General features: G+C 31.5%; 1 protein-coding gene across 3 annotated transcripts; it reads right to left on the minus strand.

Annotated features, from left to right (window-relative positions):
• Nucleotides 1–1163: 1163 nt before the first annotated feature.
• Nucleotides 1164–11135, minus strand: LOC109014283 (inactive poly [ADP-ribose] polymerase RCD1-like). Of its 3 annotated transcripts, XR_004802420.1 has the most exons (9): nucleotides 11004–11135; nucleotides 10242–10357; nucleotides 8467–9705; nucleotides 7743–7987; nucleotides 7417–7520; nucleotides 5071–5256; nucleotides 4890–4985; nucleotides 2669–3713; nucleotides 1164–1643 (listed from the first exon to the last, which is right to left on the minus strand). XR_004802420.1 is itself a non-coding variant. In XM_035694091.1 (8 exons), exons 3-8 carry the CDS (start codon nucleotides 9579–9581, stop codon nucleotides 1593–1595), a joined length of 1797 nt encoding a protein of 598 aa, XP_035549984.1. In that variant the 5' UTR covers nucleotides 9582–9705; nucleotides 10242–10357; nucleotides 11004–11135; the 3' UTR covers nucleotides 1164–1592. The 3 variants fall into 3 exon arrangements, 2 of the variants coding, with proteins under 2 accessions (XP_035549984.1, XP_035549985.1); XM_035694091.1 differs by lacking the exon at nucleotides 2669–3713; XM_035694092.1 differs by lacking the exons at nucleotides 2669–3713; nucleotides 10242–10357.
• Nucleotides 11136–15862: the final 4727 nt, after the last annotated feature.

Here is a 15862-nt window from a genome sequence, read left to right on the forward strand (position 1 = left end):
TGAAAAGAACTAAAGTAAGAAGTATCTAAAAATTGTTTTTCTAATAGTAGTAAAATTGTTTGAATTAAATTATTTTATTGAATTTTAAGAAATAGAAGAGAATAAATTGAATGCAAATATTATAAAATTAAATTTTTATTTGAATATAATTTTTATTTATAAGTTTGTAAAAGTCGTACTAATTTTTTTGTTTTGTTCCAAAGTTCATAAAAAGTTATATTGATTTTTGTGCTTTGATAATAATTAGATGAAAGAAAATTTGATTATTTAGAATTGAAAAGTGTTTTATAATAATGTTTGAAAATAAAATTATAAGAAATTTTAAAAAATTTGTATCTCACCTCTGTGTTATCGAATATCCCCTCAAGTCAAGTGTCCCTCCCTATCTAAAAGAAAGCTAAGAAATAAAAAGTAAATGAAAAATGAAACATATCAAATCACTCACGATTGATCCAATTTGATTGTTTCTTTATGGATTGAGATCTCCTGGAATTCTCTGTCCAAAGCCAACAGCAACGGTCGATTAACAAGTTAATCCTTATAAAGTGGTTTGGGCCAAGTATTTGGACTGACCCGGAGGCAACTTAAATTACGACTTTTCTTCTTAAAGAAGGCCCGTTTCTTTTGTTTTGAAACTTTTCTATGAATGTTCCCTTCAAACTTATAAGCCCAAATCAATTTCAAACCCAATCAGAAGAAAATCACTTCCCCAATACAAAATAAAATTGAAATTAAGATTAAGATTTGAACTTAAATTTTTAAATAAATAGATTTGAAATGCATAAGTTCAAATTCCCATCTTTTTAATTATTTGAAATCTAAGATTTTGAAAGAATATATATAATTTGGTTTGAATTTAGTACTATTCAAATATGATCAAAATATAAAGATTCAAATCCAACCATCAAAACACACCACAAATCTATTTCAATTTCACCTTGTAAAAAAAAAAAAAGAAGAAAAACGACAGATGATAAAAATAAAATAGATCAATCCTTCAAAAATAAATTAAACAAATAAAAAACTTGAAAATATAAGGATACAAACACCACACATTAGAAAAAGTTATCTCCTCCCCGCCCAAAAACAAAAGGAAACAAACCATAGAGATTAGAGAAATTCCAACAAAAGTTGCCAATCCATTAAAAAAAATCCAAAAAAAGGGAATGCAAAAATAACACATTGTATTTGTCAAATGCCAAATTATACAATACAAAAAATTCTCACTGTACCAAACTGACAGCACTAGCACTAGCACTAAGCACCACTTATGTTGGAACCGCAGATATTTTGGAATTTCAGACCCAAGGTTTGGTTTTCCTAATCCAGCCAATAACTTGAGCAGTTCTACGAGTTTTAGGTTCTATGTTGACAATTTGATCATATAGAAACTAGGGCACGCATTCACAATACGCAAAACCTCAAGGCGGAAAAGGAGTGGTGAAGAACCACTTACAGAAAATTTTGAAGACTGTTACGACTGTTCTCCACATCATGTCGACACATTAAAGGGCAAAGTAGCAAACAAGTAATCATCAGGCATATAACAAATACCGATAACACTCGTAAACACCACAGCTTCAATGAGAGACTCAAAGGTCTTGCTCCTGCTTTGGAACTTTCAAGGCACATGTGGATGGTTGCTGCAAACACAATAAAGGCACAAGGTGACTAATTTTCATTTACCCACAAATGACAAATGAAACTATGTGGTCAATAAAGAAGTGGTCTTTGGATGGCATTGATGCGGCAAAAGAACAACTAAGATCCTTTTCAATTGCTTGACCGAGTTAGATAGTCCAATACAGAGCGAGATAGGCACAAATATTAAATATGCATGTGAGGTCTATGCTATACAGAAATTCTATATTAACAACAATAAATGTTGTTAAGGCCCACAAGATGTATCTCTATCTCTCTCCTAAATTGGACCATCCAATTCGGTTAACCAATTGGAGAGGACCTGTATTAGCAAAAGAAAGCAAAAAATGGCGAAGGAAACAAACCATTGTTAACAAAGGACCGTAATCCAAGAAACAAAACTAGTGATAGAGATGCAACTCTTTTATAACTATTTTACAATTATGTTTTAAAATTATGACCTTTTTATAAAATGGGTAAGGATACCCTTACACCTTATTTACTATTACTTTACTACTCTTTTTTTTTTTCTTTTTGCTATTTGAATCTGGATTAAAAATTTACATAATCTAGAAGAAAATAAATCCAACTAACCAACATAATCAAATAAATTTATTCAAAATAAATTCAATTTTATAAAAATTAACTTGAGCAAAAGGTCAAGTTTTATAAAATTGAATTTATTTTTAATTAAATTTCATGATTACATTAGTTGATTAAATTTATTTTCTTCTAGATTATACAAGAAAATCATGTTCTAAAATTTTTAATCTAGATTCAAAGAGCAAAAGGAAAAAAAAAAAAAAAACAATTGGATAATAAAACCATAATAAAGGAGGTGTAAGGATATCATTATTTTTATAAAATAATGATACTCTTTAAACTCTAATTACAAAAATGTCCTCCATTTACAACAGAGTTGTAAAATAGTTGTAAAAATTGGTTGTATCTTTTATCATTTTCCCAAAAACAATAACTCCCTAGCCATCCTTATCATTTAGGGAAGAGATTGTTCAGCTTAACCTACACTGGGAAAATTGATCACATCTCCACCAAATTAGGTTTTATAAGAATTTTCCTCCAAGCTAATAATGATAAAGAATGTCTTCTAGAGCCACTGCATTACACTGGACCAACCAGCCTGGCTGAGAATCCAGATATCTCCTAGGCCAATCAACATCATCAGTTCTTGTAGATTATGTTGTGCAGACTCATGTTGAGCAAATTGAGTACCACTGGCTTCCCCAATAGTTGAATTTATAGACTCCAATCTAGATAGATGTCCATAGCCTTTGTGATAATACCAGAAGAATTTTGGCAAAAAGCAGCCATCAAGATTTTGTTTTTTTTTTTTAAATCAACATTAATTTTCTACACAACCACCATTTCTTTCTGGTACATATTTCTGTGTTCAAACTATAGGCGTTTTCCCTTCACCACCATAGGTCCATAACAAGAACATCTGGCTTCCCCAATATGAACCACCTCATTTCTATCAAATTAAACAGTAACCATAATAATTACTGCAAATAGCTGGAGGCCGTGCCCACTATCCTGGCCAAGATCAAACCTGTCCTGGGGATGTAAAAAAATTTGGATCCATTCCCCCATTGTTATTCACGCAAATCTGCAAGTGTCTAATGGCCAAGGTGACTCCTGTCACATAGCCCTCATGACATGACATGCCAGAAAGTTGGGTTTTACTGTTTCTACCCCAGCTTCACATAGAGGGCACAGCAGCAATTCATCATTTATAGAAGATAGGAATTGACCCACTTGACCTCTTACAGGTAAGGATTTCCACAAAAATAACCTCCGCCTGTCCTGCATTTTTATATTCCACAACTGCTTCGAGTGATTGGAAAGTAAGGTTCCTTCTGATCAATGGGATATGCAGACTGAAGAAAGTTTTCAATTCTTATATACCTCCTCTTCATTCTGTAGCAGATTATGTTTAGGATGGCATGTCTGGATTCCGCATCAAAAATATTGAGATCAAATCAGCTTACCATGTTCTGGTATCCCCCTCTATTAAATCTTTCACCATATGAACATTATGAGGAACATCATAGCTGCAAGCATTCAGCAGTTGAACCAATTGTTTTATGCTCAAAATTCTGTAACAGTACCAAATGTTTGTCTTCTTTTTTTTCTTTTCCTTCCACACAAACCCTGGGTGGTGGGTGCGGGGGCTGATGATGAAAAACACAAAATAATTTCTAGCCAGAATCTTTTTTTCTTTTTAAAAACAAAAATGATGAATTTAAAGCAAAAATAGTAATGAAAATGACCTGCTCTGTTTTGGAAGAAGGAATCGCTGTCCAAATGCAAGTCCCCAAAAAAACCCCACCCTCTCACAGTCTCACTTCGATAGGATGAATAAAAACAATCCCATCATTTCAAAACAGCAAATGTGTCACTAAAGTCAATCACAACTTCCTTTTCAGTTTTTACTGGAAAATAAAAGGTGTAAGACAGGCTCTAAAAGGGGCCCTGATCAAAATATATAGAGGAGAGCCAGGATGTGCCACTTATGACTTTAAGGTCAAAGACTTGATACAAAAGTAATTTGACGTAAGCTCATGACAGGTGACATCCAAGTGCTAAAGCATGAAACCCCATTGATTGACAAATCTGTTTGGAAACCAAGCTCGTTTATCATGGTGTTCCCAAAAAATATAATAGAATAAGCTTCCTTTTTTTTCCAACAATTGTCACCTTTTACAAAAGCAATGATTTGTTCTTTTCAAAAATACTATTTAGAAAACCAATTGCATGTTTAAAGTGGGAGAAAAAGGACATGAAAAGGTTGGTATTTAGTACACAAGAATCAAGATGATGACTATGTTCCCCCAAATGACCAGCCATAAATAGGTGCCAAACCCCCCATGATATGTGCGTATATAGATATATCACAATTTATATACTCAAATATGTAGGAAATAAGCATGCCTCTTAATACACTCCAATTCCTAATTTCAATTCTACATGGCACAACATAAAGAGTAATTTAAACCTAACAAGAGTATAGCCCGTAACCACATGCAAATCCAGTAACTAATGTACATAATACCAGTATGTGTATGCACATAAATGTTTCTATTCAACTATGCAAGTATTCTATGTATGCCATAAATGACCTACAAATAGGCAAATCCATTTGAACCAAATCCCAGAGTTCCAGCTAGGTAGCTTTAATCAAGCTACAATGGCTTGTCCTCAATAAATCACAGTAGTTTGAATCATACCTTGCACTGAAGACCCATTAGGGTAGACCTCAATAGTGCATCCCCAACTATCAATCTCAACTGTTTGACAAAATCATCGCGACTAATCTTCTTGCTCTAATGAAATACCCAACAAGGAAGCCTTAAAAAATAATAATAACTTCCAAGGGAAAAAAAAATTAACAAAATAATCATTGCAAACCTTGAATTGGTCATAATGATCGTTCACCAACTTCATATCTTTAGGAGAAACATCTTTTGAGATAGCTTCAAACAACATGGCAAAAGGCATCCATGGTGATTTTGGAGTCTTTGAAGAGCTTGGGCAGAGGGCAACAGCTTTTTCCAGACATCTCTTGTCAAATTCTGGAGATTGCCAACAATTCTCCTACAGGAAAATGACTTAAAAAGGTCATATGTCAAGATTAAGGTTAACACAAGAATAAGAGAGAATTTATCCACCCTCTCAATATACACTGTAATACACTCAGAGAATTACAGTTGACTTCTATGCAATTATTAAGACAACATTCCTACCATAATATCCTTTCAGTGACAGTATTATTACCTTAATACCTGTTTTTTTAATAAGAGAACTATCATTAAAAGCGCAAAAGCCGCAATACACGTATACGGGATGTACACAAATGATTATTACCTTGGTACTCTCCCTCAAGCTGGCATATAAATATTACATTTTTTTTAAAAGTACATAAATATTACATAACCCAGCTCCAAAAGAAAAATCAATTGATTAATACCCAAAGAACAAGTATATCTGCAAGTTGGCCTTCAGATTTTAAAAATGGTGCAGATATATTTCCAGTAAGAATCTTATCTTGACAGTTAACTTCAATATGTTTGGTCCTCTTAAGAAAAACAAGATTGGAGGCGATGTGGCTTGATTATCACATTCCCACTGAATAGAAGTAGTACGTAATGCTCCAAAGAAGGGCCCAGCTAGGAGTGGCAATATGTGACACGACCTGTTAACCCAATACGAACACGACACGATAAAAGCGGGTTAGGGTTTAGCCTTAACGGGTTCGGGCCAAAACGGGTTGACCCGTTAAGACACGATTGCTTAACGGGTCACTAACGGGTCAACCCGTTATAACCCGTTATGACTAAGAAAATTAAATTTACCTTTATACCCTTGGACCTAAAGGATAAGGAGGACACTCTACTTCCTTCTTCAAGTTCTAAATTTGTTTAAATCTGTGTTTTTAATTTTTTATTATATTTGGGATTGTAACATTAATATATTTACATTGTATGTTTTGTTTATTATATTTGAAATGTAATTTTAATAATGAATATTATTATAAATTGTGTGGATCATATTTGTTTGGATTGTAATTTTAGACTTGTAGTTAGTTTTTCATTTTTTATAGATATTATTTATATTTAAATATTTATATAAAATCAATTAAGTCAAACGGATCGTGTCGTGTCGTATCGTGTCTGTTCAACCCATTAACGTAAACGGGTTGGAACAGAACAGATCGTGTCGTGTCGCATTGTGTCAATTTATTTCTTATTCATTAACGGGTCATAACGGGTCGTGTCGTGTCGTGTCAACCCGTTATCTTACCATGTCGCGTTCGGGTTTGAAATTTTGACACGAAATCCTTAACAGGTCGTGTTCATGTCGACCCATTAAGTGTAATGTACATACATTAACACGACACGAACACGACCCGTTAACACGATTTGACACCCCTAGGCAATAACTTTTCATTTGGGCTACAATTAATGGTACAATTGGAACCCTTGATATACATTATAAAGAGCAATAACTTTTCATTCTCAAGCCATGTGAGATTCCATTTGCCACCCATACTCACTCAATATGAGGGTATCACAGCTTGCCATCTTTTTTAGATTGGCATCGGGTGTTTGGAAACAACATCTGACTAATCCCGGGGGTGCATAGGCCCTCGGAAATGAATTTTCTGCAAGTGCACCTCAGGTAATTCAAGAGAGAAATCCCTCAGTCCGATGGCCCTTAGAGATTGTTTGTACCCAAGGGAATTTGAACATTAGATCTAGGGGGAGCATAACCCCAAGCCCAAGGCCTTTACCACTTGAGCCAACCCCTAGGGGTCGCAGCCTGCCATCATTTTCATTTTCTTTTCACACTTAAATCCAGGCTTTGGGGCTTATAAAAAAATCCAAGGCTTATAAAAAAAATCCAAGCTATGTGAGAAAAAAAAGGATTACAGAAAAGAAATACTATGTTGTGACCTCGAGACGATTGGGCGCATGGTTACCATGCATAGATGATGCTCTTGTACGTATCCCATATGCTCTTTGATGCACTTGTTTACCGATCAAAAACAAATAATAGGTCATAAACCCATCTGCCAGCTGGGCTTAAAAGCTGAAATTACTGCTTGCATCATCTCAGAATGGTGGGACAGGGTAAAACTATCTTTCAGTTCAAAATCCATATTTATATGCTCCTAGCATGTTTTGCCATTAATGCTACAACATCAGCAAAAAACCCACAATAAATGAAATTCTTAAAGAGCGTGAGAAGGCTTACTGATTGAATTGGAGAGTGATACAACTGCCTCTGGACGTGAGGCCCTTCACTAGTAATACTTCCTGACACATCAATTCTACTTTCTTTAGCAACAAAAGCCCCTCCTGTAACATCAAAGAGATCTAGTGGTCCAGTACTCAAAGGAGTTAAGAATAACAAAATATACTAAAGTAAAGATGAAAAGGTTAAGGTCTATTGACTCGGTACAAAAATTATGTATGTTTAACCATGTTGACCGTGTTCCATCAGAACTGTTTGAAAAATATTGATGGGCTGCTACAATAATGTGTTTTTCATTAAAAGGAAGGAAAATGGAAGATACATACCACAATCAGCACTGGAAACCATCTTGAAACAGAAAACATATTCTGGAAAAATATGGGTATTCATATTCATATTCCAAACTATATAATGATGCGGACTTTGAAGGTCATCGACTCCACTATCGAAGTCTTCACTACTGGGATGGCATTGTACAGATCCAGGACTGACAACCTCCATATTTCCCAATATGACACAACAGAACGCTATGTATCTCATCCCATTTTCGTCATCATCACAATAATTTGCACTGTAGAGAAAACAAAAGTTCAGTCTTTGCAAAAGGAAAAATAAGCCAAATTCAAAGAATTTTTTTATTGGCACTAGGTGTCCGAGAACAACGTCCCAACTAATCCCGAGAGTGTATAGGCCCTCAACAAGGAGTTTTCCCGGGTAATTCAACGGGAAATTTTCCCAGCCCGATGTCCCCTAGGAATTGTTTGCGCTCAAGAGGATTCGAACCTTAGACTTGGAGGGAGCACACTACCAAGACCAAGGCCTTTACCGCTTGAGCCAACCACAAGACTTTATTTTTTTCTTTGAAAAGCCAAATTCAAAAAAATGCAATCGGCCAAGGGATTATTCAACGCATAATTAAATGGGGGGATCCTCTAATGAAAACTATAATTCCCCATGTAGTCCCTCATACAGTAGGCATAAGCCAGTAAACGAGAATCCCCAAAAACGAGACACATATAGGAAATGAAAAACTAAAAAAGATATGCAAACCTTATATGGGCATAGTTTAATGGTGTAAGGTGAACTCCATTGCCATACGAGGACATAATTTTGGGTCCACCGTGCCCAAGCCCATATGTCATCATGCCCATTAGAGCATCTTTATTGACCGCTAGCCAACCATATTGTACATTTGGATCGCCACGACCCCTCTCAATTATTTCAATCTGCTTTTGAAATAGCTCCATCCGAGTTTGTGTCAAATAACTAGAGCAACGCTTAACCTCTAGTACATTTGCACTTGTAGATGATCCCATGCTCTTCATAAACATGTTTTTCACTGTATCACACTCCAGAAATCCATGCACAATATGGGACTTAGATGTTGTATTTACAGCAATAGGTAGATTTTCCCCACTAGCCTCATGCATTTTAGCATCTGATGTTTGATTGTCATTGTCTTTGATATTGAGACCCGCACAGTCACTAATAGATTTTAATTTAAGTTTAGTCCTCTTAGCACGAATATTTGACTCTTCTACACATTCTTCTGAATCATAGCTAGTCGATCCAATTATTCCAATCTCAAGCTGCAATTCGACCTCACAGGTCCCATTGGTGTGTGGATCATCTGTGGACCTAGATTGGCAGCATTCACGCATTTCACTAGTAGAAGAGAGAAGCTGTGGAAAGAAGCAGTGACCTGCTTCGTCAATCCAAGCAAAGTGCTTCTGTAAACCTGTTTTCAACTCCCATTGAATCATATACATAACATCTAGCAATAAATGGCAGCCATTGAACTCCACTTGCACAGCTGCATTTTTCAACTGAAAATCTCTCCTAACCAACTCCACAATTTGTCGAGGATGATCGATCCAATCCCCATTTTGATGATACATAAGTCGTTGAGGAAGCCCACTTCTACTGAAATTCCTATAGTTAATAAGAGTATATCTATTCAACCATGATTCATAGTTGGTTCTACATGTATCAGATCTCTTACGCTTAACAATCTTGCTTAAAGATGAGTTCAAGCTGGACTCTTGCAAGAACAGTGGTTGGCTAGCTCCAACTATATTTGATGCGCACCGAACTTTCCTTTTCCTTTTCAAATCAACAATAGTTTTCTTCCCATCATTCGGTACTCTAGCCCACTTTCCTTCCATTGTCTACAAAAACTATAGTATTGACAAAGTAGATTCTACAGACTAGCTATGAGATTGATGTCCAAGTCTTCTCTTGAATACCCGGAAGGAGAACCCAATGCACAGAAAATAAATTTTGCAAAACCTGAAAAAAAAAATTGTTCAACATTTCAAACATGTTAATATCTGTCATTAATTTCTTGCAAAAATTTGCAAACTTATCACACAGTAATTGTATAAAAGAAAACCATTCAGATATGGCTTACAATCAAGAATTGATCAGCAAAAATCATATGTCATCCATTATAAAACCTCGAGTTCAATAATATAATATTACCAGTTACATGCTTACATTTTCAAAAAATTAATAAAAAAAAGATGATAACCAACACAATTGGTCTCATCGTTTCATTATAAGCACTCAAAAAGAGTAAAGCCAATACAGTTCCTCACAACTAATCCGATGAAAAACCTAATAACTTGATAATTTATATTCAAAGGTAATCAAAGAGTTTATTAGGAAACTTATATTGACAAAATTGGGAAGTCTAAATCCTGTTATCCACAAAAAAAAATGGGGAAGAGAAAAAGGCCCATAACTTGACCGATCATTGCAATAAAAACTCGAAGAGATGATTAAAGACTAATTCTAGAACACGAAATTGCAAGCATGAAACGTACCATATCCTGTGATTAATGGCCATTTTGTGCAAGCCCCTCTTCTCCCCAACATCATTGCAAGTCACTAACTAAAGAACAATTTTCTTCACTCTAAAAGCTCCCAATCGGCTGGGATACTAATACAATGCAAACAAACAAAATCAATAAATAAAGCCTTATAAAGACCTCCTTGTACGTGATACAGGCCACTGTGAGTTTTAATAAGGAGACAACCCCTTTAATAATGAAATTAAAATACCAAAAACCTTTTCAATCATAAAATATCTCCAGTTTCAAGATCAATCTCAATTTTAAAAAATCAATAACAACCTCAGTTCAATCAACGACCTCTGCGCAAAATATGAAGTGAACATGAGGGAAATGAAAAACCCGTATACTTTTGAATATAAGAAATTTCGATTAGAGAATATTCTTGTTATTGCTGATGTCGTTGCTTTCGTTTTTTTTTTTTTCTTAATCTAGAAAAAATAAAAATAAACGGTACTCGAGATGAAGTTTTCTTAAACTTTCTTTAGGTTTTATCAGCACTTTCTTCAAGTTTCTAAGCAACCATAGAGAAATAACCACCTAATCCCAGACGCACCGAAGATGCCATGGAAATTAGAAAGAATATCAATCAGGTTGAATTAAAAAATTATATATATTCGTGAAATTAATTACAAATCCCTTTCAAACAACTAAAATAAAAAGTAAATAAACAGGTCGGTCAGGAAAGTAGACCACCAAATATGAAAATCTGCCATCGATGATCCAAGAGATTACCTCAAAACGCGTAAACGCGGATCTTGATAGTTGATGCCAGCCCGGACAATCGAAGTTGTTTTGACTCGATGAGACCTAGAAAGTAGAAACTAGAAAGAGGAGCGCAGGGAGATGTACATAAATAATTGATGAGAAATGATACTCGTGGGTGGGGTCCACATTTTTATTGCTTGGGCAGGAAGGCAGAACGTGGCCGACCGGACCGGCCTTATCTTCTTGGAGGCTTGCGCGAAATTGAAAATCTAGCATCTACCAAACTATTTATTTATTCTTTTTAAGATCATTTTTTTTATTCAACATTTTCTTGCACTTCGGATTTATTAAAAAAAAATCAATATTTACTTAAATTATATTTTTAAATAGATTTTTTTTTTAGTATTATTTTAAGAATAATTCTTATGTTAAAAGTTAATTGAGGATGAGGTCCTTCAATTATAAGTTTTTTTTTTTCATTTTCACCTGATGTCTCCAGTATTGTCCGTATAAAATTTTAATTTCTAATAAAAAATCAGTAATAACTCTAGAAAATATTATAATTATTTTCTATAAAAAAATACTCTTATTAATGGAGTTATTGGAAAAAAATGTCGAATGACGACAACAACCCACACACGTGAGGGAAAGTGACAAAGGAAAACCTCCGATCGAGGAGTTGGTCGCGAAGATGATGAGTACAGGGGATGTATTGGTCAGTCTCCCATGGTCTTACTCTTTAAAACTTATCCAAGGCTTGGTTTAAATTATACAGAACATAAGATGAGATTAAATAAAATATTATTTTTTATTTTTATTTTTAAATTTTAAATTTTAAAAAATTAGATTATTTATTATACTTTATACAAAAATTTTAAAATTTTATAATAATTATATGAGATGAAATGAAATAACTTGTGTAACTAAATAAGTTTGTAAAAATATGAAAAGGAACCCATAAAGAATTGAAAGAGAGAAAAAAAAATAAAAGAGTAAACTATCTCTCCTCTTTTCGTCTCATATAATTATTATAATTTTTTAAAATTTTTATATAAAATATAATAAATAATTTAATTTTTTAAAATTTTAAAATAAAAATAATATTATAATAATATTTTATTCAACTTTTAATAAAGCATCTCGTCTCATCTCATCTAAATTCGTATCAAACGAAGCACGTTAAAGGGTGCTGCTACTAATCTACTAGTGTGTCATCCAGCTTTAAACGTTGGGCGTGCCCCTAGTATAAATTGTATATTTTATTTTATTTTTCATTTTTTATATTTTTTAAATATTTTTAAAAAATAAAAAAATATATTAATATATTAAAAATCACTTCTTTAATTATTAAATAAAAATAAATAAATATATAAGCGGTCAAAATTAATCATTTTCCAATGGTTGAAATACCGACAACAATAAACTCATATTTTTATTATTTTATTTAAATACGCATATTTAAGTATTAATGAGTGATAAAAATGAAAAATTGCATATTAATTACGTAAGACATGGAATAAGACTTTTTAATATAAATTTTTATTTTAAATGGTATAATTTGATTTGTAATATTTAAATTTAAATTTATGTTATTTTAAATAAAAAATTGTCATATTGAATATTTGCAATATTAGAATGCAAAAGTGACCCAAAAGTTTAAAGAGTAATGTTACGTATAGTTTTTAAATAGGGATTGTATTGTAAATTTAGTTAATTTTATCTTTAAAATTTTTCAAAATTACGATAATATTCTTATTAAAATAATACTTTTTTTTATTTAATGAAAAATTTATACATATAATCTTCAAATAGAATTTGAAATTACAAATAAAATTTCTCAAAGTTCAAAGTTTCAAACCCCATTCGTGTATCAAAAGCCAAAAGTGAATAAAGATAATAAAATAGACAAAAGAGAGCCGACCGATAAGTCTCGATAAAAGTGACCGGATGCAGCTGGAAAGAAAAAGGTGGGAAGGACTGTGGACATAAAGGAAGGGTCGAGACCAAAGTTTTGAATGTGGTTTCGATTAAGGCACTAAAAGCAAATATTTTAGTATTGCTATCATTCAGGTACTGATTTGAAATAATCTATATATATAAATTAATTAATTATATATATATATAAATTATATTTTAAAATAATATTAATATAAGGCTTAAAAAATTAAAACACATATTTATAAAATTCAATAATACTTATAAGTTCTTAATCTAACTATTAAAAAAATAATTATTCATCTTCATCAAGAAAACGAGAGTAAAAATTTGATTTTCAATTCTCAAAAAATAGAAATTAAAAAAAATTAATAAAATAGTATTCAGATGTAAGAATTTGAGTTAAAATTATGAAAATATGCTAAAAATATAAAATTTCGACCGATATATTGAAAATTAACTGGAATATTAAAAATCGGCTAGTATTGATCAAAACACATCGAAGTGACCAATATTTAATCTGATACGAAACATATATACTTTCTATATCGGTTACTAATCTAATACAATAAATACCGATCGCACCAATTGATACAGCATGATATTTAAAACATCGGACAAGACGCTTGGCTTAAGCAAGCAAACAGAGAAAAAAAGATGGATTTTCTTTACTTGTGGGAGATAGATCTCTTCATCCTTAGTCACTAAGAGACCACCCCTCCTCCATCTCCCATTTTCATCCATGTAAAAAGAGAAAAAGTAAGATCTTGAAAATTTATAAAAGAGTAATGTTAAGTATAAGTTTCAAATAAACAATTAAGTAAATATTGATTTGAAAAGTGTGTTCTTTGTATCGAATTGAAAATCAAACTTTTCGTTCAAAAAGTTGAGTGATAATTGGTGAATAAGAATTTAGCAAAGATTGAGAGAAGTAATTGAATCGCACGGATTAGGATCCCAAGTAATGCCTAAAACACTATGCAACACTGTTTGACAGAATCTTATTAACCCACTTTTATTCATTGAGAATAAAAAAGACGAAAACAAACGAGGCCTTGGCAGAAGCTTACACAAATAATGGAACATTTAGTTTAATTCGATACATTAGGTAGAACCTCACCAACCGATCCAAACCATCGCAATTGAGTTAAAAGGAAATATATATATATATATATATAATTCATTGTTCTAATTAAAAATAAAAATTGTACACGTACAACTTTTTATATAACCATATTTTAAAATGAGTTTGTTTTAATAAAATGATATTATTTTTATAAATTATTTTATCAAAATACCCCTTATTTAAAATATGATTATATAAAAAGTTGTAAAAAATAAGCATGTCTATCATTTTCTTTATAAAAAAAACTACTAAGAGTCTATTTGACAATACAACTGTTTCCAAATATTCATATATATTCTCATATATTTTCTTTTCGAATACAGAAACGCTTTAATAACAGCCTACCTATGAGCTGGCTAGGCTGGCTACACGTAAGATAAAGATTTTGTAACACAATAGTATGGAAAGTAACTAATTAATTCATCTAATAGTAGAATAAAATATTGTGAGAATATTATTTTTTAATATTATTATTATTTTAAAATTTGAAAAAGTTATATTGTTTATTATATTTTGTGTGAGAATGATGATATGAGATGAGATAAGTTGAAATGAGTTTTGAATTCAAATCACTCTTAATCTTTTTTCATAAAATATTAAATTGCATTTTCTACATGTGCATTAAATATTTGAAATTTAAAAATTTTAAACTTGAATTTTTGAAAAATGATTAATTATTATTTTTCACATACACATGATATGAGTAAAAGTTTAAATTTTAATTTTTTGAAAAAATCATCTTTCACATGTATATGTTTTGTTTGAAAATCTTGAAAAGTAATTGATGATATTTTTGACACATGCAAAAGTTAAATGATTTATTTGAAAATTTTGAAAAGTAAATATTGTTACTTTTGTCATATACAAAAAGTAAAATATTAGGTTTGAAAATTTTGACAAGTGAATGATAAAGTTTTGAAAATTTTAAAAGATTATCTTAGACAATTGCAAAAAAAGATAAAGTTTTATTTAAAAATTTTAAAAAGTGGGTGGAGCTCATTTTTGACACATAAATATTTTAAAATTTAAAATTAAAGTCTATAAAGCCTAATGCACAGATGCGGATAAATGGAAATTTTGGGTAAGGGATGAGATTTGGTATAGGCAAAGTATATAGTTAGTCACATAACATGTTGACGTGGTGAAATGAGATTGGAGAGCTGGTTATGGCCGGAGACCAAACCATCTGGTCTTCAGGTTTTTTCTTTCAAATATCACTTAAACATAAAATACTTTTAATTTTAAATTTTAAATTTTTTTATTTAATCACGACCTAATTATTACATATTTTTCAAACTCTCAAATAAAGTATAAAAAAAATTTACATTTTTATTTTTAAAACAAAAATTATATTCAAACAATTTGTTAATTTTATAATATTTTTATTTAATTTATATCTCTTATTTTTTAAAACTCAATAAAAAATTTTAATTTTAATTATTTTATTATTATTTATAAATATTCAGATATAATATCTAAACTAATTGCCCACACAGAGCTTGTGATAGTTATTATACTATTAATTATTACTGTTTAAGGGGTTGAAAATTTGAGCCTTTCTCCCATACTTAAATTCCAATTATGACCCAACAACCCAGACAATAACTTTTATAAATTCTAAAAAAAAAAAAAAAAAAGAAAACTTATTTAAAGGAAATATCATTCTAAAGCATATTCTTTGGTAAGCTTCACTAATTTTGCAAAGGAAAATGCTATTCCTCGAGAAGATTTCCATCGAAAATTTCTACCGAAAATATATTTTATTTTATTTTTATTTTTTTATTTTTATTTAGTGATTAAAGAATATTTTTAAATGAATTTATAA

This window comes from Juglans regia, chromosome 9 (genome assembly GCF_001411555.2).
Source record: "Juglans regia cultivar Chandler chromosome 9, Walnut 2.0, whole genome shotgun sequence".
NCBI classification, from domain to species: Eukaryota; Viridiplantae; Streptophyta; class Magnoliopsida; order Fagales; family Juglandaceae; genus Juglans; species Juglans regia.

Coding starts and splice junctions, on each gene's coding strand:
- LOC109014283 (XM_035694092.1), bottom strand. CDS start 9,581: ATGGAAGGAAAGTGGGCTAGAGTACCGAATGATGGGAAGAAAACTATT. Junction 7,988..8,466: donor TTAAACTATGCCCATATAAG/GTTTGCATATCT, acceptor TTTTCTCTACAG/TGCAAATTATTGTGATGATG. Junction 7,521..7,742: donor GGTTTCCAGTGCTGATTGTG/GTATGTATCTTC, acceptor TTGATGTTACAG/GAGGGGCTTTTGTTGCTAAA.